This window comes from Dipodomys merriami, unplaced genomic scaffold (genome assembly GCF_024711535.1).
Source record: "Dipodomys merriami isolate MVZ:Mamm:240054 unplaced genomic scaffold, mDipMer1.0.p SCAF_81, whole genome shotgun sequence".
Lineage (NCBI taxonomy): Eukaryota > Metazoa > Chordata > Mammalia > Rodentia > Heteromyidae > Dipodomys > Dipodomys merriami.
In genome coordinates, this window is record NW_027206413.1 from 3,978,414 (window position 1) to 4,001,543 (window position 23,130).

The following is a 23,130-nucleotide window of genomic DNA, read 5'->3' on the forward strand; positions in this document are numbered from 1 at the left end:
AAGGTTTAGTATATGTATCCTATTTGTGTATTTTTTTTTCTTTGAAGAAAAATTGTTAGAACTACGAGACTCATCTAATTAGAATTAGATTTATTAGAATTATTAGGCTCATCTCAATTTGATAGAAAATATAGCTAGGAACAGTAATTGGTCAGATCATCAAAAACAGTCAAGTTTGTGATTGTGTGTGTCTTATTATACCTTAAGTGTTTTGGTTTAACTTTATATTTGCACTTAAAAAAAATTTTTTTTTGCCAGTCCTGGGGCTTGAATGCAGGGCCTGGACACTGTCCTTGAGCTTATTTTGCTCACAGCTAGCACTCTACCACTTGAGCCACAATGCCACTTCTGGCTTTTTCTGTTTATGTGGTACTGAGGAATTAAACCCAGGGCTTCATGCATGCTAGGCAAGCATGCTACTACTAAGCCACATTCCCAGCCCCAATACTTGCAATTTTTAAATGTCCAATATTGAAGTAATTTAAGATTTGTAGAGAAGTGACCAAAATCTTACAGGTATTTATGTACCTTTACCTAGCTAGTATCTTAGACAAAAGTAATAGAGTTATCTAACAGGAGATTAGTCTTGAGAAAGTGTCATTACTGTCCTCTTACTAAATCTGTAGATTTTCATTTTTATGTCCTTTATTAGTTTTTATTCAAGTTCTGTCTCGGTTACTACATAGCATTTAATTAAAGATTTGTATAGTATTTTCTCATTAGATTGAGTTTATATACATTTTGGTTCCTTTAATTTTTAACCTATTAGGCTAAATTATTATTCAGTATATGCATATAATTCTTTTATATTGTTATTGTAAAGGTGATGTGCAGAGGGTTACAGTTACATGTAAGTCAGGTAATGAGTACATTTCTTTCTGGGCAGTGTTACCCCTTCCCTCGCTAGTTCTTTTTTTTTTTTTTTTTTGGATCTGGTCTTGGGGCCTGAACTCTAGGCCTAGGTGCTGTCCCTCAGCTCTTCAGCTCAAGACTAGCACTCTACCACTTGAGCCACAGCGCCACTTCTGGCTTTTTTCTTTTTTGCTTATGTGGTGCCGAGGAATCGAACCCAGGGCCTCACTGAGCCACCTTCCCAGCCCTTTTTTTAAAATAAGTTTTTATTGCGAAAATACTGTTCAGAGGGGTTACAGTTACATGAGCAAGGTAATGAGTACACTTCTTGTCCTGCATTGTTGCTTCTTCCTTTGTTTTTCCCCTCCCATCCCACCTTCTCAACTATACCCCCCACCCCCGCCTAAATTGTAAAGTTTGTTTTTTCGACATAGCATCTTGTACATCTCATTGTTGCAATGAGTCAATCTGTATCCCTATTTTAAACATTTTGTTTTTTCCCTTCTCCCCAAATTAGACCAACATCAAATTCACTGAAAACGGGGTTATACCATGGGGGAGGGACATACAAAGCAACAAAAAAATCACATGGTACCATATAAATACTGGCAAAAAAAAAGATCTCAGGACCAATGGAATAGAATTGAAAACCCAGAAATGAACCCGCAGACCTATAGCCACCTAATCTTCAATAAGGGAGCTAAAAAAAAAAAAAAAATAGAATGGGAGAAAGACAGCCTCTTCAGTAAATAGTGCTGGCAAAACTGGTTAATCACCTGTAGAAGCTAGATCCTTATATACCCTGCACCAGAATCAACTCCAAATGGATCAGAGACCTCTTTTGCACTCCTCTTTCACACATACTGGTCCCCTTCTTCCCATATAGTCCCCTTCTACTTTCATATTGTTCTTTTTTATTTAATTCAACTACATATGAAGAATATATGCAGTATTTGTTAACAAGTGTTTTTTCATGTAACTACCAACTTTTTTCATGTGATGTTTCATTTTACTCATCTTTCTGCTATGTGTTTAAGATTTTTAAGTTTATAACAAAAGGTACAGTGGCAGTCACATTGACTTCATGTATAGCCCTGCACATGCGTAGCCTCCCCCATTTTCACTGTGTCCTACCCAGGTGGTACATGTGTGACCATTGTATTTTATTTCATTTTATTTTCGTTGGTTGTAGAACTTGAACTCAGGGCCTGACTGCTGACCCTGAGTTCTTTTGCTCAAGGTTAGCGTACTACCACTTTGAGCTACAGCACCACTTCTGGTTTTCTGGTGGTTAATTAGAGATAAGAATCTCATACTTTCTTGCCTGGGCTAGCTTCAAACCTTGATCCTCAGATCTTAGTTTCTTTGTAGCTAGGATTACAGGCATGAGCCACCAATGCCCACCTTGCATGACAATTTATGCATGTATATTGACATGATTATCACTCCAAATTCATAGTTTACATTATAGTCCACTTTTCATGTTTAAGTTTAAGACTTGGTTTTAACTGTTATAAGAAAATAAAAGCTGCACAACTGAGGTCTACTTCTTGTTCATTATGTTTAAGTACAAAATAATGTTTAGATTAACTGAAATGTAAAAGTTTGGAGGAAGGGCCTATTTTAATTTGAAACTCAGAAATCATAGAATAACTAATTCAACTGATAGTAATCTTTCTTATGGAAAAGCAGTGTTTTTGAACATTTTGCATATGCCAGGTACTTTCAAGATCGATTGAGTTTCGAAGACTATTGATGCTTGGAGACATCTCCTTCTGCAAGAAAAACAAGCATGATAATGGCAAAAACAAAAGCATTTATTCTTTAAAAACCAGGGAACTTTGGGCTGGGAAGGTGGCTCAGTGGTAGAGTGCTTGCCTTGCATGCATGAGGCCCTGGGTTCGTTTCCTCAGCACCACATAAGCAAAAAGCTGGAAGTGGCGCTGTGACTCAAGTGGTAGAGTGCTAGCCTTGAGCTGAAGAGCTGAGGGACAGCACCCAGGCCCAGAGTTCAGGCCCCACCACCAGACCCAAAAAAAAAAAAAAAAAATCAGGGAACTTGATCTTATTTCAGTTCTGCTGTTCATGTTGGGTTTTGTTAATTTTAACTCAAGAGGACAGGTTAATACCCCTAAAGGGAAGATACTTAAAATTTTAAGTGATTTTTCTAAAAAAATAAAAGTGTGTTTGGGATTTATTCTTAACCATAAAGGAGGAAATATAAATAATGGTTATTTTCTTGTTAAGTGGATTTTCTATTTCTGTACTGTATTAGATACACATTCTAATCCAATATGTATGTTTTTTAATAGTCAAGTCCATCATCACCAGAACCAGCAAGTCTTCCTGCAGAAGACATTAGTGCAAACTCCAATGGTCCAAAACCTGCAGAAGCTGAACTAGATGATGATAGAGAAGATCTTTTTGCAGGTAATTGTCTATCTTTATTTTTCGGTAGTGACCAATCATAATAAATATTCTGTTAGAAGATACCATTTAAACCAAAAATTTTATGGTGGTGGCTCACACCTGTAATTGTAGCTACTCAGGAGGCTGAGATTGGAGGATCATGGTTTGAAGCCAGCTTAAGCAGTTAACTACTCAAAAACCAGAAGTAGTGCTGTGGCTCAAGTGGTAAAGCACTAGCCTTGAGCACAAAGAGGCTCAGGGACAGCTCCCAGGCCCTGGGTTCAAGCCCCACAACTGACAAAATCATCATCATCATCATCATCACAATGCTAGCCTGAATAAAATATTTCAAAGGTAAGTTATAAGTATAAGATACATAACAAATTTAAACACAAATGAATGTAGAAGTAGCTACATCTCTCCTAGTATAGAAAATCTCCAGTAGTATAATTAAGCTGATTTAATATGATTTTTTCCAAACTGACAAAGTTCCTAGTTGTTTTAAAGTTAAACAACTGAAAGATATGTGAAATTCTTTTGTAATAATAATGTTTAAATACATTGTTTTGATGTTTATTTCTGGATATTATTAAAAATGTTTTCGCATTTCATTAACTGCCAAATTGACTATTAGTTGTTTGAAATTTCCTTATCTAACTTGTTTAATTTGTGTCTAGAAGCCACAGAAGAAGTTTCTTTGGACAGCCCAGAAAGGGAACCCATTCTCTCCTCAGACGCATCTCCTGCAGTCACCCCTGTGACCCCTACTGCACTCATTACTCCTAGAATTGAATCAAAGAGTCTATCTGCTCCTGTGATCTTCGATAGATCCCGGGAAGAGGTACGAGAAAATGCTTGTATTCTAAGATTTATATGTAAGTAGCATTTATTTTTGTTCCTCATCTAGTGTCACTTTCCTGTTAGCTGTTCCTAATCAAAGCCATTCAGACATTTTAGGAAAAGAATATTACACTAAAAAAGTTGGGAGATAGAATGATGGATGGATGTAGTACTTGGGATAAAACTTGGGCCCTTGTACACACTAGGCAAGTATTGTATCACTCACCCAAATTTCCCATTTAACTTTAGCCTTTGTTTTTAAAAAGAAAGGCACTATTATCAGTTAATGATATGGTATTATAATTTTGCATTTTTTTTTAGTTTATGAAGAATTGAAGTTTATTTGGCTTATCATTCTGAAAGTGGCAGTAATTGATATTTATTATTATTGACTTTTTTGGACTTTCTTGCCTAGGCTAGCTTTGAATTGCAAGCTTCAGATCTCCCGAGTAGCTAGAATTACAGGCATGAGCCGATGGCTCCCAGAAGTAGCAGGAATTTATAATAAGATGCATTTGGGAAACAAAAATGTTTTAGGCCTATTTTAAAAGGAAAGCTAAATGTTAAAAAATCATTTATCTAAAATAATTTGTGGGCTGGGAAGGTGGCTCAGAGGTAGAGCAAGCGCTTGTCTTGCATGCATGAAGCCCTGGGTTCGATTCCTCAGCACCACATAAGCAAAAAGAAAAAAGCCGGAAGTAGTGCTGTGGCTCAAGTGGTAGAGCACTAGCCTTGAGCTGAAGAGCTGAGGGACAGAGCCAGGCCAGAGTTCAGGCCTGAAATAATTTGTACAGAATAGTTCACTAAATTGGCCACAATCAAGTAAATGACTACATACAAAAACATGAATAACCTCAAAATCATAATATTAACAGAAGCCAAATAGAGATGAATGATTCCATGGGATGAAACTTTAAAAAGAAGTAAAACTTGGGGTGGGAACATAGCTTAGTGGTAGAGTGCTTACCTAGCATGCATGAAGCCCTGGACTCAAATCCCCAGTACCACAAAAACAAAGTGGAAGTGGTGTGAGATGGCTCAAGTGGTAGGGTTCCAGCCTTGAGCTAAAGCAGCTGAGGGACAGTGTCCAGGCCCTGAGTTCAAGCCCAAGGACTGGCAAAAAAGAAAAAAAAAAGAGATTAAAACCAAGGAACATTGTTAGGAGTGGTATGTGAGGTCTAGAGGGCTTCGAAGCAGTAGAGCACCTTCTGGGATATAGTACTTGTTTCTTATTTGAGATGTGACCCATTTTGTGAAAGTTTATTTATCTGTACACTTCAAATTAATGCACTTTTCTGTAAGTATATCATGCTTCAAAAAAATTGGCTTAAAAAGTATGTAAGCAGGTTACCCCAGCGGTAGTGTATGCCTTATAATCCTAGCAATCAGACTGAAAAAGAAGGATCAGGAGTTTGAGGCCATTTGTGGTACAAAGACCCTCAAAAAATAAAAAGGAAAAAGTAAGGAGTTAAGCATTTTTCTATATATGAGAAATTCCAATATATTTTTTTTCTCTCCAAATGATCCTTATTTGTGTTTTGTTTACATAGTTGGCAAATGATAACACTTTTATTGTTTTTCAGAAATGGAATGTTAAGTGGCTTTTAATATTAGTTACTATGACAGTAACTCAAGTAGAAACATAGATGAAAAATTATTACTAGTAGTAATTGTGACAGTAATATAAATTGGAAATTTTAATACCAAAATTAAATATACTACTCTAGATTGAAGAAGAAGCAAATGGAGACATGTTTGATATAGAAATTGGTGTGTCAGATCCAGAAAAAGTTGGTGAGTTATTATTTATTATATTTTAAATTTTTTTACTCGTTTGCTAGATCTTGTTCTTTTTTTCTGACTAAGGACATAATTACAGTGTTAAAATAACACTTTATTTTTAAACATGCTGTTTTATTTATTTTTATTGTGCTAGGAACTTGGTACATGCTAGGCAAAGCCTTCTACCATGAGTTAAATACCAACCCAAGTATATGATTTTTCTATTGTTGCTTGACTTTTCTTATAGGTGATGGCATGAATGCTTACATGGCATACAGAGTAACAACAAAGGTGAGCCTTTTTTTTTTTTTATTATTGTGAAAATACTGTACAGAGGGGTTACAATTACATGGGCAAGATAATCTATCGAGTACATTTCTTATCAAGCATTGTAGCCTCCTCCTTTGTTTCCCCTTCCCATCCCATCCTCTCCCGGCTCCCCATCCCCCCAATCTCCCCCCCCCCCCCTCCAAAGGTGAGCCTTTTTGTCACTATGTGGTAGAGAATATAGTCTTTAAGATGGAAGTGAGCCTAAAGGTTACTGTCTCATAAAGATTGCCAAGAAGTTCTTACCAAAAGTTGATTTGATAGAGTGTTTTGTGTGAGAGTGTGTAGGAAGAAAACTAATCTAGACTTGAGTGGTAGGCAAGGCTGCTTAGGGAAGAAGTTCTTTTAAGCCAGACGAAGATGAGAAAGGAATATGTAAAATTAAAATGTATGTAATATGTAAAATATGTAAAAAATAAAAATTTAAGAAAGCACTGGGCTTTCTAGAATCTCTAAGAAGTGGTTCATGACTGAATTGTTTGGCTGCGATCCTCCATGTGATATAATGAGCAGCCACATTGAGATACTTGATTTAGTCCTAAGCATTAAAGCTAGGGATATAAGAGTTGTGACACTATTAGAATTTTGTTTAGGATAATCTCTGTTCTCACTATGAAAATTGAAAGGTAGAAGAAGTAAAGGGCAAGATTACTGTACCAGCTAGGATGCCATTACAATTATTAGAGGATTGTAGGCCTTCAAATCTTAAAACAGAATCTACTATAGCAGTCCCTAGTTTGAAAGAAGTAATGCTTATAACCAAGGAAATGACTCTGGAAATGAGCAAAACAAATGGTTTCTTGAGGTATGTAGAAAGTAGAATCAAAAGGATTTGACTATAAGAAGTAAGGAAGAGAGGTGTTTAAGTTGCCAACTAGAGAAATTTTGAGTTGGTGGAGTAATTTGTGTAGAGACATGATGAGGTAGAATACAGCCTTACTGTGGTGGGCGGGCTCCATGCAAGCACCGGGGTATATAGTAGTGAACAAGATAAACAAATGCTTTTTGTCTTAGGGAACTCATGCTCAAGTGGAAGAAAATACAGTGAGTTTGAGGTGCCAGTGAGATTTAACTAGAGTAGTCCTGGAGTATTTAAAAATACTGTATTGAAATTTAGAAGGAGTTTTGGGCCATAAGATAAAAAGATTCAAGAATCGTTAATTGTCCTAGCTACCCCAGGACGCTGAGATCTTGAGGATTGAAGGTCAAAGCCAGCCCAGCAAGAAAGTTTGTGAGACTCTTTATTTCCATTTAACCACCAAAAAGCTAGAAGTGGAGCTGTGGTTCAAATGTTAGAGCACTAACTAGTCTTGAGCACAAAAGCTCAGAAACAGAGCCCACACCCTGAGCTCAAGCTCTAGGACTGGCAGCACACACAAACACACATAAACTTAGACATCAGTGTAATTATGGCTGAGTGGATAAATCATTATTGTAGTTTTGGGTGAGGTAGGTCAAGGATAGAATAAAATAATATTTTCTGTTCTCTTAAAGTTCTTTTTTTTTTTAAAAAAAGGAAAAACCAATGAATTAGGGATTTTCAAATTTTGAAATCTGTATGCCTATATATATATCCTCTGTATTCTTTTGCAAAGAAGAGCATTGTGTGTATGTATGGGTGTGTTGACAGTTAGGGAGAGCATTACCTTCTAGATAATTGCTTACTATTGAAAATCTGAATGCTTATTCTTCACTTGTAGACTTCCCTTTCCATGTTCAGTAAGAGTGAATTTTCAGTTAAAAGAAGATTCAGTGACTTTCTTGGTTTGCATAGCAAATTAGCAAGCAAGTATTTGCATGTCGGTTACATTGTGCCACCAGCTCCAGAAAAGAGTATAGTAGGTAAGCATAAGTTAAAAATAATTTTTGTTATTGTTACTAGTTTAATTTTAACTGCAAAAGTTTGTGGATTCCATAATTCACTCTTTCATAATGCCTAGAGATGGAGAATATAAACATTCTCTGTATGATAATTATGCATTCAGTTTTATTTTCTAATACATCAGACTCTGGGTATTGAATGTTGTAAACTGTAATTTTTAGGATCATTAGAACACCGTTTTACTGAATCCTTCCTAGGATAATGTTTGACAGCTTTGTGCATATACAAACTATTTCAAGTCCTCTCAATTTATTTCATACCTCAATGTTTCTGAAAATTCTAGGCCAGTCAGGGTTATAGATAGTAAGACTTACAAAAATCACAAAACAACAGATAAATTCCTACAGTTCTAAATAATAATAAAGGCTTAGTTAAAAAAAATGCAATCTGAGTTAGTGGCTCATGCCTCTAATCTTAGCTACTCAGGAAGCTAAGATCTGGGGATCATGGTTTGAAGCCATCCCAAGCAGATGAATTTTTGAGACTCTTACCTCCAATTAGCTATCAGAAAGCCAGAAGTAGAGCTTTGGCTCAAGTATTGGAGTGCCAAATATGAACAAAAAAGGTAACCAAGGGAGGAAAGCTTGGAGTTCAAGCTTTAGTACTTGGGGGAAAAAAAATTACAAAAGAAAAGGACTCTTCTTAATCTAACTGCCAAGACAACTGAAAACACCTGTTGTCTCTTAAAATTCAGTAGTATTTTTCCTAATCTTGTTTCGCTTTTCATTGTGATTATCTTGAAAAATACTTAAAACTTTAAATGCTAAAATGCTGAAAAGCATTTTTATTGGTATCGTTTATTTTTTTGAAACCTGGCATATTTAAATTAATTTTTTATATTTCTGGGTTTTTTAATTTATAAATCTAATCAAATTGTGCGTGTGTGCTACATGCACATGTATGTGTATGTGGTGTGCTGGGAGCCCAAACTCAAGGCCTTAAGCATGCTAGGCAAATGTTCTCTTGCTGACCTTATGTTCTTAATTTTATTGAAGACTCTAAAAGAGCTTTTGCTTTTGTGGGCTTTTAAGTTTTCATTCATTTATTAATAAACTTGTATTAAATAAAGTCCTGGTGAAAATAATTTTTGTAAGATAAAACATTTCCTAAGACTGGTTTTTCTGTTTTTGTTTATTTTATACATCTCTAATTTCTGGCTTAATAGAAGTTAACTGTTGAGTGTGATTATACATCTTTAATTGCAGCAGTCAAGAATTAGAGGAAGAAGGATGTTGGTTTGAGATCACTTAGGCTGTATATTGAGTTTCAGTTCAGCCTAAGCTACAGTGAGATCCTGTCTCAGACAAACAAAATTGGTCTCAATTTGTTGTAACATAGCATATCACATAATTTTTATAAACTCCCAGAGATTAAGAAAAAACATAGTAGCTTAATGTTGTTATGAAAAAGAGATCTTGTAGCTCCCATGAAAGGATACCTAAAAACGCCAGATGCTCTGAATACTCTGAACCACGGTTTAAGAACTGCTATCCAGGCATTGTAGTGTACCCCTGTTATCGCAGCACTAGGAGCTTGAAGCAGGAAATTAAGTATAGTCATCAATTTTCTTTCTCAAAATGTTATATTTTGTTAAACTACAAGTAGGTCATCTGTTAATTGTTCTACAACTTTTTTCTTTAGTTATTCTTCAGAGAAGATGTTGCATTTTTGCCAGGACTAGCTTCAGACCTCTGTCCTTCTAACTCCTGAATAACTGAGATCATGACCACCCTGCTGACTTTTTGCATGTATTGGGTTCAAATTCTGATTCTTTTGACCTCTGAATATCTGGGATTACAGACAGGTTACCACCATGCCTGGTCCTACATATTTATTTACCTATTTATTTATTGTGCTGATCCTAGGACTTGAACTCAGGGCCTGGTCAATATCCCTGAGCTTTTTTTCTCAAGACCAGCACTCTAGCACCCTACCATTTGAGCCATAGCTTCCCTTTTAGCTTTTTGGCAACTAACTGGAGATACGAATCTCAGGGACTTCCTGGCCAATCTGGCTTCAAACCAAGATCCTGAGATCTCAGCTTCTTGAGTAGCTAGGTTTTCAGTCACTGGATGTCAGCCCAGCCTTAATCCATGCTTTAAAAATTTGTCAGTCATGGGGCTTGAACTCAGGGTCTGGGTTTTGTCCCTGAGCTTTTGTGCTGAAGGCTATAGCATTCTACCACTTTGAGGTACAGCTCCAGTTGTAGTTTTTGGGTGGTTAATTGAAGATAAGGCTTATAACTTTCCTGCCCAAATTGGCTGTGAATCAGGAGCCTCAGATCTCAGCCTCCTGATTCACTAGGATGACAGCTATGAGCCAACACAGCATCCAGCAATTTTTTTTAAGGCTCTTTTTGAGATATCAGAAACATGTCATTTTCCCTTTCATTTAATGGCTCTTAATATATTCAGAGTTGAGCCTCCTTAGGAGGATCACTTGAGCCTTGTCATGCAAGGCCAGCCTGATCAACACAACAAGACGCTAGGTCAAAAACAAAACAAGCCTCATCCACAAAACAAATGAGTAAAACAGAACCTCAGCGGCCCAGCTGTGGTCATCAAAACGTGCTCTTGTAGCAGGGAAAGCATTCAGCAGATTCATCAAGTATATTTTTATCTTTTTTTTGTCATCTTGAAAGTAAAGAACTTTAATTATTGCTTATAAAAAATGAAAATGTGAATTGAGCTTCAGATTGCTTATTCGGAAGTTCTGTTATAAGCACTGGATGTAAGAACATTGCAGCCAGGGATGAGGCCGGTGGTGAGACACTAAAGCGTGAGGCCTGCCTGTGACACTTTCAGGAGGGGATAGTTCTGAAATGTAAATACGTTTCACTTGCCAGAAATATAAAAGATGTAGATAAAGAGACTGGTGTGAGCTTTTATATCAGTAACAATATGGGTCAAAAACTCCGCAAAACTCAAATTCTGCTTTATGTCATACTGTAGGGATTTATTTACAAAGAAGAGGATGAAATGTGACCCCTCAAAATGGTTTGTCCTTTAAGTAACAGTTAAAAACTTAGGAGATTTTTTTTAACAAGTTCAAGTTTGAAGTATGTATTTTAAACCCTGGAGAAATGATTATAATTATTTAATCATTTTAATCATTATAATCATGAATCTCTTTCAACTTCTTCAAAGGTATGACCAAGGTCAAAGTAGGTAAAGAAGATTCATCATCCACTGAGTTTGTAGAAAAACGGAGAGCAGCCCTTGAAAGGTAATTCTACATTCAATACTTTATTGTGTGTATGCTTTATTTCAGAAATATAAATCTAACTCATTATGTAACAACTATGTTTTATTCTTTAATTTTTTCAAAAAATCACTTAAACCACTTGCTTCAAAAACTTAATTTAAAAATTGCTTTTTTTGGCAACACAGTACTGTATTTGAATTGTTTTTATTAATCCTCATTAATAGTCTTAACAGGGCTGGGAAGTTTGGCTCAGTGGTAGAGCGCTTGCCTTGCATACATGAGGCCCTGGGTTCGATTCCTCAACACCACATAAGCAGGGGGGAAAAAAAGCCGGAAGTGGCGCTGTGGCTCAAGTGGTAGAGTGCTAGCCTTGAGCTGAAGAGCTGAGGGACAGTGCCCAGGCCCAGAGTTCAGGCCCCACAAACCGGACCAAAAAAAAAAAAAATAGTCTTAACAAAGTAATGTCAAGTTTTGCATTATGCTATTAGGAGAAAAAAGAATGATTTAATTGAGGATATTATTATATCATAAACATAGTCTTTAAGAGCACTAAGAAGTTATATGTGTAGGAAGAAAACATGAAGGTTGCGATTACAGAAAAGAATTGATAAAAATATTAGAAGTCAGGTGTGGTGGACCATATAGTTTAAAATTTTTGTATTTTGACTAAAAGGTGGAATTATGTCTGAGAATCGGAAATTACCCAGGAAAAGGATTTAAATTAAGAAAAGTTTAGCCATTAGAATTGATTATCTTGTGAGAAAAGTTATATACAGAATATTTTTAAGAATAAAGGTATAGGGCTGGGAGGGTGGCTCAGTGGTAGAGCACTTGCCTTGCATGCTCGAGGCCCTGGGTTTGATTCCTCAGCACCACATAAGCAAAAAAAGAAAAAAGCCGGAAGTGGTGCTCTGGCTCAAGTGGTAGAGCGCTAGCCTTGAGCTGAAGAGCTGAGGGACAGCGCCCAGGCCCAGAGTTCAGGCCCCACGACCGGACCCAAAAAAAAAAAAGAATAAAGGTATATAATGTTCTCTCTTGATTTTACTTAATTCCTCTTGAAAGTGTAACCATGACCCTTTGAAAAACCTTTCAAGTCTTATTTTTTTCTATGAGTAAATTTGAAATATTTCAGATGGCATGCTTGATAAGGGACTTAATGAAGATTTATTTTACCAAAGAAATAAAATTTGAGTCTTTGTTCTCTTTTTAACTTGACTACATTGGATAGTACATGCTATATCTTGGTGGTATATTAAACATTGAGAGTATTAAGGGAATTTTGAAACTTAGTGTTTGTGTAAAGCCAGTTTACTGGTAAATGTTACTTGTTATACTTGTTAAATGCTGCTTTAGTGAAATTAACAGTTAAAAAAGAGAAGCAGTATATAATACGATAACAAAATTGATTTTCCATTAGGAAAAAATGACTAAAATACAAGCAGAAAGTTGTAGAACAAAGGAACTGGAATAATTCTTTAGTTTTTATTCCAATCTTTTTTTTTTTTCCAATTCCAACTTGGTTCCTGTGCACATTTGTGTTTTAATGTCTACAAGATGTTAAAACTGCATTTTTTTAATTCATTGTTATTTTAGAGGTGATATACAGCGAGGTTACATTTACATACATCAGGTAATAAGTACATTTCCTTTCGTAATGTCATCTGTTCCCTCGTTCTCTCCCATTCCCTCCCTCCCATCTCCACCCACAAGTTGCACAATTCACTTTCATCGATGTCCAGTGCGCTCCACTGCTGCACTTTTTTACCCTTTTTCCTCAAATTCTATGTCCCCCCTCACCCTCCCACAGATGTGCACGTGAATACACCATATATAAGGTAAAGAGTACAGAGTCATCAGAAAAAATAAGAAAAAAAAGTCTTTTATTTCCATATCTTTGGAGTTTGTTTCAGTATGCATATTATTTTATATACGTAGGAAGAGAGACTTTGGGTATTGCATGTTTGTGATTCTCTCCTAAGACTATCTCCTTTGGTCTCACTGTACGTGAGTATCTAGAATCCTGTGTAATTTGTAATATCCCAGTGTGTTTTGGATCTAACTTCTACATATCAGGAAGAACACATGTCTGCTGTCTCTGAGCTTGGCTTACCTCAGTTAACATGATTTGTTATAGTTCTATCCATTTCCCTGCAAATGACATTATTCTATTCTGGCTATAAAATTCCATTGTATACAGGGACCACATTTTTTGGATCCACTCATCTTGGGGGGGGCATCTGGGTTGTTTCCATATCTTGTCTATTGTGAATAGTGCAGCAATGAACACGGATATGCAAGTGTTGTTCTTGTAGACTGGCTTATGATGCTCAGGATAGATGCCAAGGAGTGGTATGATTGGGTCCTAGAGAACATCTGCGTTTAGTTTTAAAGTTGCATTTTTAAAAATCCTTTTACATCTCTTGTTTTTCTAAGTAGTTTCCACGTTGCGTTTCTTAAGATTTAAACATTAGACTCAAGCATATCTATGGAACACTCAGCCTAGTTAGATCTAGTGATGAGGGAAATATTTCTTTTTATATTACTTTATAACTTTCATTTATATATTTGTTCAACTTAGGGAACACTAATGACTTTTTAATGAAAGTCTAAACTTCTGGTATTAAAATAATAAGCAAAGCCGGTTGCTGGTGGCTCACACCTGTAATCCTACCTACTCGGGAGCCTGAGATCTGAGGATCACAGTTCAAAGCCAGCCCGGGCAGGAAAGTCCATGAGACTTTTTTTTTTTTTTTTTTTTTTTTTTTGGGTCCGGTCGTGGGGCCTGAACTCTGGGCCTGGGCGCTGTCCCTCAGCTCTTCAGCTCAAGGCTAGCGCTCTACCACTAGAGCCACAGTACCACTTCCGGCTTTTTTTTTTCTTTTTGCTTATGTGGTGCTGAGGAATCGAACCCAGGGCCTCAGGCATGCAAGGCAAGCGCTCTACCACTGAGCCACCTTCCCAGCCCCTCCATGAGACTCTTATCTCCAATAAACCACTCGAAAACTGGAAGTGGCACTGTGGCTCAAGTGGTAGAGCGCTTGCCTTGAGCTGAAGAGCACAGGGACAGCGCCCAGGCCTAGAGTTCAAGCCCCGTGACCTACAAAAATAATAATAATAATAAGATAAAATAATAAGCAAGAAAAGACTGATGAAGTATCTCATCTTGGTACACAGTAAAGTAAGCTGGGAGTGCAAAGTCACTCCCATAATCCCAGCACGCAAGACTGAAGCACGAGGATAAGGAATTCTATGACAGCCTGGGCTGCATAGGAAGACTGCTTCACAGGAGAGAGAGGCAGACAGAGGTGTATATAAAGATACAGCTCACTTGGTTTTCTTGAGGATACTTCACACCTCGTAAGATCATAGTGAGTTCATTTCAGCATTAGGGTTAATCACTTCTCAGTTTTTTTTATTGAAATTAAATATATGTAAGAATGCACTTCAATAGATACCAACTGAGACATTTAGAGGAGCATGATATTAGTATACAAGATTTAGAATTGCTTTTCAGTTGAAGGCTGCACTACACTGTATTTCTGTGTAACCTCAGGCAAGTTACTTATATGTGTTCTTCCCCATCTCTGAACTATAAGTGAATTATTTAATATTGAGTTCATTTAATGAGCCTAAAAATCCAAGGTATAAGCAGTTAATAAAGATTAATTAATCTACTTTTTTATAGCAAAGAATTTGGAGGTAGTGAACTTTTTAGGATTACCTAATTCATCAGGAAATAACTTCCATTTACTTTTGATATCTAGAATGCAACCATTTTTCTTTCATCGATTTTTTTTTTTTTTTTGGTCCAGTCATGGGGCCTGAACTCTGGGCCTGGGCGCTGTCCCTCAGCTCTTCAGCTCAAGGCTAGCGCTCTACCACTTGAGCCACAGTGCCACTTCTGGCTTTTTTCTTTTTGCTTATGTGGTGCTGAGGAATCGAACCCAGGGCCTCAGGCATGCAAGGCAAACGCTCTACCACTGAGCCACCTTCCCAGCCCCTTTCATCGATCTTTTGATGACAGTCCTAATTAAGTACAGCAGTATCCAGATTGGTCTCCCTGTTTCCATCTTTGGTAGTTCTTATTTTTAATATAGCAGCTAGAATAATTGTTTTAATATATAGATCAGGTTGCATTAATGCCTGATTTTACTCATAAAGCCAAAGTACTTACAGTGGCAGAGTGGATCTCCTGTCCACTCAGATCACTCTCTGTGCTCTGAGCCACACTGACCTTTTAGTACCCAGGTATTATTTTTGTACCTTCTACCCAGAATGCTTTCTTCCCTAGGTCTGCATGGCTAACTCCAGTTCCTCTTTGAAGTTTAAATGTTCAGATATTGTCTTCCAGTGAAAACAATTTGATTTTTGGCATTCTGACCTAGTTATTTGTTTTGTCCACTCAGGGTTGTGTTTTTGTTCTTGCATTTTTGTTTTGAAACAGGGTCTTCTAGTTCTTTTGCCTTTGTCAGAATTACAGGTATATGACACCTGGCCTAACCTATTTAACTTGTCAACAGCCACGTTTTACATACTTGCTGCTAGGTATCCTATTTTCTATCCTCTTCTGTGTCATGTGTATTATAGTTGCTTATACTTTATTACCTGTCTTCCTGTATCAAACTATAAGCTTCACTAGGAAATTAGTATTAGTGGCTCTTATACACTGTTGTATTATAGAAACTCAGAATTTCTGTCTGACATGTGATAAGTGTTCAGTAAATATTTGTTGAATGAACAGATAAATACCATTCAAGACCCAGGATCATCTTGCCTTTTTGTTCTCTCATTGTTAGCGTTTGCATTTAAGTTTAGTGTGACAGATTTTTTTTTCATGAATTTCTATAATCAAACCCACATAGATGTGACCTCACGTATAATCCAGTGCCCTACCCTATACAGATGGACAAAAAATTGAGATTGATGTTTGTAAACCAACTTGACTTTTAATTTCTGTGCATTGTCAAGTCGGTGGTCATGGTAAACTAGTCGACTATTTCCAAAGTTGATAGGACAATCTCTAAAAACTAAAATTATGCATGTGTGTGTATTCATATTAAAAGACCAGTAAAATAAGATGTTCTGTATCAATAGTAGCACCAGCTATTCCAAGTTCTGCAATCATCTGAACAAAATTAAAGACGTTCAAGATACCCCATTAATAAAAAGAAAAACAAAAACAAAAACCTCAGAAAAAAGCACAATTCTATTATTGTTTTGGTACCTGGAATTATTTTTGTATTAGCTTCTCAGTCATCATCTGGAAAGAAATCATTCTTGAGTAACCTCATTAATAACAGCTCAGTACTACATATCATAAAGTCAGTACAAGATGTTTTACATTCACAGAGATGTGATACATCACTGTCCTACATCTGTAATACTAAAGGAGACAATTAAAATGCATGCCTAGATTAAGACTTGATTCTATTTTTCCAGCAGAGGGCCTAAAGAATGGTATGACACAGCTCTAGAAATGTAAAGAGAGAACTATTTTTAAATTTGTTGGTCTCAGGTATTGTCTATAACCTCTTTATTTTGTATTGTTTTTAGTAGTACAAAGGAACTTGGAAACCCTACAAAATAGTGTCAATTTGTTAGTAACCTTTCCTTGAAAAGATCTAAAGAGCAATTACATACTCACTGCCTTTGTTGTGTCTGTCATTTTTATCCATTCCCTGTGCCTCCCATTCTGTCCTCTGATGGCTCTGTTTGTCATACTTTTTTTTTTCTGTTGGTCATGGGACTTGAACTCAGGGCCTGAGGGCTGTCCCTGAGTTTTTACACTCAAGGCTAGCACTCTACCACTTTGAGTCATAGCACCACTTCTGGTTTTCTGATGATTATTGGAGATATAAGAGTCTCAGACTTCCCTGCCAGGGCTGGCTTTGACTGTGATCCTCAGATCTCAGCCTGTGGGGTAGCTAGGATGACAGACGCGGGGCCTTTTTCATATCTTTATTTCCTTTTCTTTTTAGTTAATTCTTCCTTGTAGCCTTTAACAAGAAGGAAAGTTTTGCTTTCTTATTTTCCACAATTGATTTCCTCGTAAAGCAAAGTATGTGACAAAATGAAAAAGTGGAACAACTGATTTTTGTCAATACAATGTTTATCAAAATTAAACCAAGTTTATTTCTTGAAGGATTTTTCAGGCATTAATATAATGCCATTAAATATTATTTTTCAAGAGAAATATGTAAGTTTATTTAAAACTTTCTTGATCATAGAATCAGTCTTTTACCTATTGCTTGAGACCAGAAATCTTCCTATTTCACTTTAGAAAATGGTTTTAGAATATAAGTAGTATTAGGTTTTTCCATTTGTTTGAAATAATGGAATGTTTCTTAGATTGAGTGCTAGATGCTTTATCATTCTTCCCATTTGCTCATTTTACCAGTGTTTGCTAGCTCTATGTTAACCACTTAAGACACATGTAGTATGAAGTGTAAACAACTAAATAGCTTACCTAATAGTGTTGGGAGACTTTCACAGTTAAGATTATAAGTTAAATTCCAGTGGGAAAATACTGACATTTCTTATACTTACAAGATTGTTTTCACAACATCTGCTTTAGCTCTATAATAAAGGGAGAATTTTAACTGCATTATGTAGTATATTACACATAACTACTGAATGTTCTGTTTTTATTACAGTGGCTTCTAATGTGAACTATTAACTGAAAATGGAGTTTATACTATGGCATATGTCTATCTAAATGTATAAAACAAATTACCTTTTAAACATCATAGTCACTGGGACCGTTGTATGGAATTTGATTACTGAGGTTTTCGTGGGTTTTTTTCTCTTGAGATTTTATAAGTTTTAGGAATATTTATTATCTTACTTAAAAAATAGAAACCAAACACTGTAGCTAACACCTGTGATCCTGGCTACTCAGGTGTCTTAATATCCAAAGTGTGTAGGTTTGAAGTCATCTTGGCAGAACAATACTTGAGATTCTATCTCCAAAAATTACTAGGGGAAGAAAAACACACACATTAGAGACATGCCTCAAGTAGTAGAGCACCAACCCTGAAAGCAAGCTGAATAAGGACAAAATCCTGAGTTCAAACCCCAATACTAGGGGAAAAAAAATTTCTAGTAAAGAAAAAACCTGAACAATTGACTCATCATCAGTCAAAAACCAAAGCTCATTGTGATCATTTAAATCAGACAAGCGGAAACATCGGTGAGTAGTTTCCCTGCTAGGTGATACATAACAGACGATACATAAAAACATGTATCTTAGGTCTCTACAATTTAAATTATAACTAAGAACATCCTAATTTCACCCAAAAATAACATCATTAAACTCAGTCATGTATCATCTGACAACCCTAAAACTTTAGAAAGAAATTTGTTTCTCCCCATTTTTATCCTCTCCCATACCCCCTCAGCCATTTCTCATCATATAATTTTTGTATGTGCTGGTACCGGGGCTTGAACTCAGGACCTTTAGCTCGCACTTGCCTTCTTAACTCAAGGCTCATGCTCTCTATTTTATTCACACAGCTCCCCTTCTGGTTATTTACTGGTTAATTGAAGGTGAGAGTCACAGGAACTTCTGTCCGGCTTGGACCCACAGTCCTCATGTCTCAGCCTCCTGAGTAGCTAGGTACAGATGTGAACTACCAGTGCCTGGTCTCTCTTCATGTAATCTTTTAAGAAAAATGGCTTATTTTCAAAAGATGATTATAAATATTAAATTGCTATAAGATTCTAAATTAAGTGAGAGCATATAAATAGGCAGACATTGAACACCTTTTCATGTAATTTTAATTTCTGTTATTTTTACTCTTTTGTTAAAATCAATTTAAAATACAGTTAATAAAGGAGCAATTTTACTCTTAAATGTAGGTATCTTCAAAGAACAGTAAAACATCCAACTTTACTTCAGGACCCTGACTTAAGACAGTTCTTGGAAAGTTCAGAGGTATTTCTACTTTAAGCATTTTATATAAATTTTATAATTTTAAAATAAATTTATATAACTTGTCTCATTTACATTTGCATTAAAATAGGTAACCAAGAATGAGTTAGTAGATTGATTAAAGCAATGCTTGTGTGAATATGTAATTTTTTTGCTTAGTATTTTAATTATGTGACTAAATTACTAGCAAAATATCTTCATTGTGACATATTTAGGACAATCAGTCTTTATCTTCAAGATTTAAATGCAGATCTGAGAGACTGCTTTGTTAATAGTATAACTTTGAATGTTTACTTAAGTTGTTTAGGCATTATGTTGAAACTTTAGAAAAAGCTAAAATAATGTGTTTTTGTGTCTTTTGAGTTCTTTTTGAAGGCTTCAATATATAAGTAATATGACTTTAAAATGTATACTAGACTGGGAATGTGGCTTAGTGGTAGAGTGCTTGCCTAGCATGCATGAAGCCCTGGGTTTGATTCCTCAGTGCCACATAAAACAGAAAAAGCTGGAAGTAGCGCTGTGGCTTATGTGGTAGAGCACTAGCCTTGAGCACAGAGAGGCTTTAGGACAATGCCCAGGCCCTGAGTTCAAGCTCCAGAACCAGCAATAAATAAATACTAAATTACAAATATATTAATGTATTTTATAAAATTATAAATTATAGCCAGATTGTTCTTTGTATTTGGAATTTTTGGTACATTTGGGGTTCTTTAAAGGTGTGTATTCGTGTGTGTGTGTGTGTGTGTGTGTGTGTGTGTGTGTGTGTGCGTGCGTGCGTGCATGTGCGTACGTGCGTGTGGGGGGAGTGTAGGTTCTAGGGTTTGAAGATAGGCCCCCCCCTTGTAGCATTTTTGTTTAAGACTGGCACTCTACCACTTGAGCCACAGTTACTCTTCCAGCTTTTTTCTAGTTAATTGGAGATAATAGTTTCATACCTAAGCTGGCTTTGAATTGTGGTCCTCAAATTCAGCCTCCTGTATTGTTAGAATTACAGCTGTGAGTCACCAATGTCTGGCTTTGGAATTCCTTAAAACAGTTGAATATTATAATTGTTACTGTTTGAGATTTTCTTTTTTTGTTGGTCATGGGGCTTGAACTGTGGGCCTGGACGCTGTCTCTCAGCTCTTCAGCTCAAGGCTAGCATTCTACCACTGGAGCCACAGCATACTTTGGCTTTTTCTGCTTTTGTGGTGCTGAGGAATCAAACCCAGGGCCTCATGCTTGCAAGGCAAGCACTCTATACCACTGAGCCATCTTCCCAGACCTTAAGATATTTTTTTAATTTAATTGAGACTCAGAATTTGTAAAAAAAAAAAAATATATATATATATACACACACACACACACACACACACACACACACACACACACACACACACACACACACACACACACACACACACACACACACACACACACACACACACACACTACAAAATCCTAAATAACTGCTAGCATAGGAGATTTTCTCAAAATGGTCTCTCCTTTGTAATCGGTTTATGTCTGCTAGCAAACAGGTTGCCAGTGTTAGTGTACTTGGCAATTTCTTAATGTGTTTTGACAAACAGTGTTTGTTCTATCTAAATGTAAACGTGCAGAAGGAAAGCAAATGGAAAGTCTATTTTTTAAGTTTTCCTTTGAGAATGTACAAGTAGTATATTTGAGAAATTAGATCTCACTATTGAAATGTATGAGAGTAAAGAAAATACAAACTCTTTTTTTCTTTTCTTTTCTGTTCTCTCTTTTTTTTTTTTTTTTATTTGGGGAAGAGAGGTCTCTTTTGTGCCCAGTTAAACCTCTAGGCTTTTAACCGGTTTGTTTGCCCTTATTTGTCATTCAATTCCAGCTGCCTAGAGCAGTTAATACCCAGGCTCTGAGTGGAGCAGGAATATTGAGGATGGTGAACAAGGCTGCCGACGCTGTCAACAAAATGACAATCAAGATGAATGAATCGGATGCTGTAAGAGCTGATTTTTCGACTTGAATAATGAGATGAATTAATGAGCCCAACAATTGCATTTTAAGGTTGCACAAGTAGAAAATAGGATATTAATTTGTTTATTGAATGTAGGTCTCGGCCACATCAGTTGGCCACCATGGTTATACATGGTTAATTTGTTGCTTTAAAACAAAGAATGTGGCTTGCTATTGGTAACCTGATTTACAGTGGTTTGTTCTTCCTAAATTAGCTCCATTTTTCATTTTTTTCTTAGTGGTTTGAAGAAAAGCAGCAGCAGTTTGAGAATCTTGACCAGCAACTTCGGAAACTTCATGTTAGTGTTGAAGCCTTGGTCTGTCATAGAAAAGGTTTGTTTTATTACTTTTGTGTTTAGCACCATAACGCTAATTAAAATACTTTATTTAAATCTTTACCCTGAAGTTACTGTAAGAGATATAAATTTGAATTTTGGATTAAGATTGTTACTCATTTATTTATTTAATGTATTTATAATTTAATGAATGAAGATATCTTCTTAGGTATATACAGTGACTTGAGATTCAAAAATTGGTAATTGATCTTTTGTGTTTGCTTTGTACTTTGTTTCTGGGAAACCTATTAAAAGTATTTTACTAATTTTCAGACCACAATGTTTTTTGTGTGGCTAGTTAGGTGGCTTTTTTTTTTTCTTTTAACAATTCATAGAAAATTTGAGTTTTAAATTTTCCCCCCTCACAATGAAGTTTGTCTTTTTGGTTTGTTCTTAAAGAATCCAAGGCTCTTAATACAATTTTTCAAGTTATTTAAGAATTTTATTACCTGACATTACCTGTAATTCATTTAAGAAAATTGATAGAAACCTACTAACATGTCATTTTGTTTATTATATTATTTGTAATTTGTCACAGGTTTGCCATTTGTATTATATACCTCTTACGGAATGACTTCTGTGGTTCTTTTAGAGAACTTTAGAATATATAGAGCAGCAGAGCAATTTCTCAGGAACCTAATTGTCACTGGCAAAGTCCAGCCAGTAACACCCACTTTGCATTATCTGAAATACCTTAAGTAGTCATATGAAAAAAAAAACTATTTTTTGTAAACTTGGTAACAAAAGATTCTAATATTTTTTGTAAACCATTACACCAATGAAAGACCTTGGATTGACATGAATTTATGTACAGTTATACCTTTTTTCTATTAGCCAAATAATATTCCCACTAAAAATTCCCAACATTTTCAGTGACCTGTTCAATGCCAATGAATGTGATACAAACCATCATGAACTTAATGCTTGTTTTACTTGAAATACATTTCTTGTCTTTTAGGAATGAATAAAGAAAGAATGAGTGTTTTGAGTGGGAGGAAGAAACATTATTAAAATTATCTCACAAATATAGCTTATCAGTTGATAATATAAGCAGTGACTGGGAGCAGTGGAAGCTGTACTGAGGCTCAAGCCCAGGGCCTTGTCGGCGATAGGCATGTGCTCTGTAATGAGCTGCCTCCCCAGCCCAGCAAAGATTCTTCTGTGATCCCTGAGCACGTAGCATTTTGTGCAAAGCATTTGCATGCCTAATTGTTGCATGTTCACTAATTTAAAATATTATTAACCAAGTTTAGAGAGTGGAGACCAGTTACTACAATCGTTTAAATCTTTACAAGAGAAATAGTTCATGCTTTTTCATTTCAGAACTTTCAGCCAACACTGCTGCCTTTGCTAAAAGTGCCGCCATGTTAGGTAATTCTGAGGACCATACTGCTTTATCTAGAGCTTTGTCTCAGCTTGCAGAGCTTGAGGAGAAGATAGACCAGTTACATCAAGAACAAGCTTTTGCGGACTTTTACATGTTTTCAGAACTGCTTAGTGACTACATTCGTCTTATTGCTGCTGTAAAAGTAAGCCGTTTGCAGTCTTTTCTCTTTGTTCTAAAAAGAATATGGTTTACTATTAGACACATAATT

The 23,130-nt window shown here is 36.1% G+C and overlaps 1 protein-coding gene across 1 annotated transcript in view; it reads left to right on the plus strand.

Moving 5' to 3' along the window:
- LOC138819707 (sorting nexin-2) overlaps positions 1-23,130 on the plus strand; it is a 42,927-nt gene that overhangs the window by 8,981 nt on the left and 10,816 nt on the right. The window contains exons 2-11 of the mRNA XM_070011229.1: positions 3,165-3,282; positions 3,939-4,102; positions 5,829-5,895; positions 6,131-6,174; positions 7,911-8,052; positions 11,239-11,317; positions 19,154-19,229; positions 21,073-21,186; positions 21,440-21,533; positions 22,859-23,064. Coding sequence (XP_069867330.1) covers positions 3,165-3,282; positions 3,939-4,102; positions 5,829-5,895; positions 6,131-6,174; positions 7,911-8,052; positions 11,239-11,317; positions 19,154-19,229; positions 21,073-21,186; positions 21,440-21,533; positions 22,859-23,064 — 1,104 coding nt within the window. The remainder of the gene's footprint in view (positions 1-3,164; positions 3,283-3,938; positions 4,103-5,828; positions 5,896-6,130; positions 6,175-7,910; positions 8,053-11,238; positions 11,318-19,153; positions 19,230-21,072; positions 21,187-21,439; positions 21,534-22,858; positions 23,065-23,130) is intronic.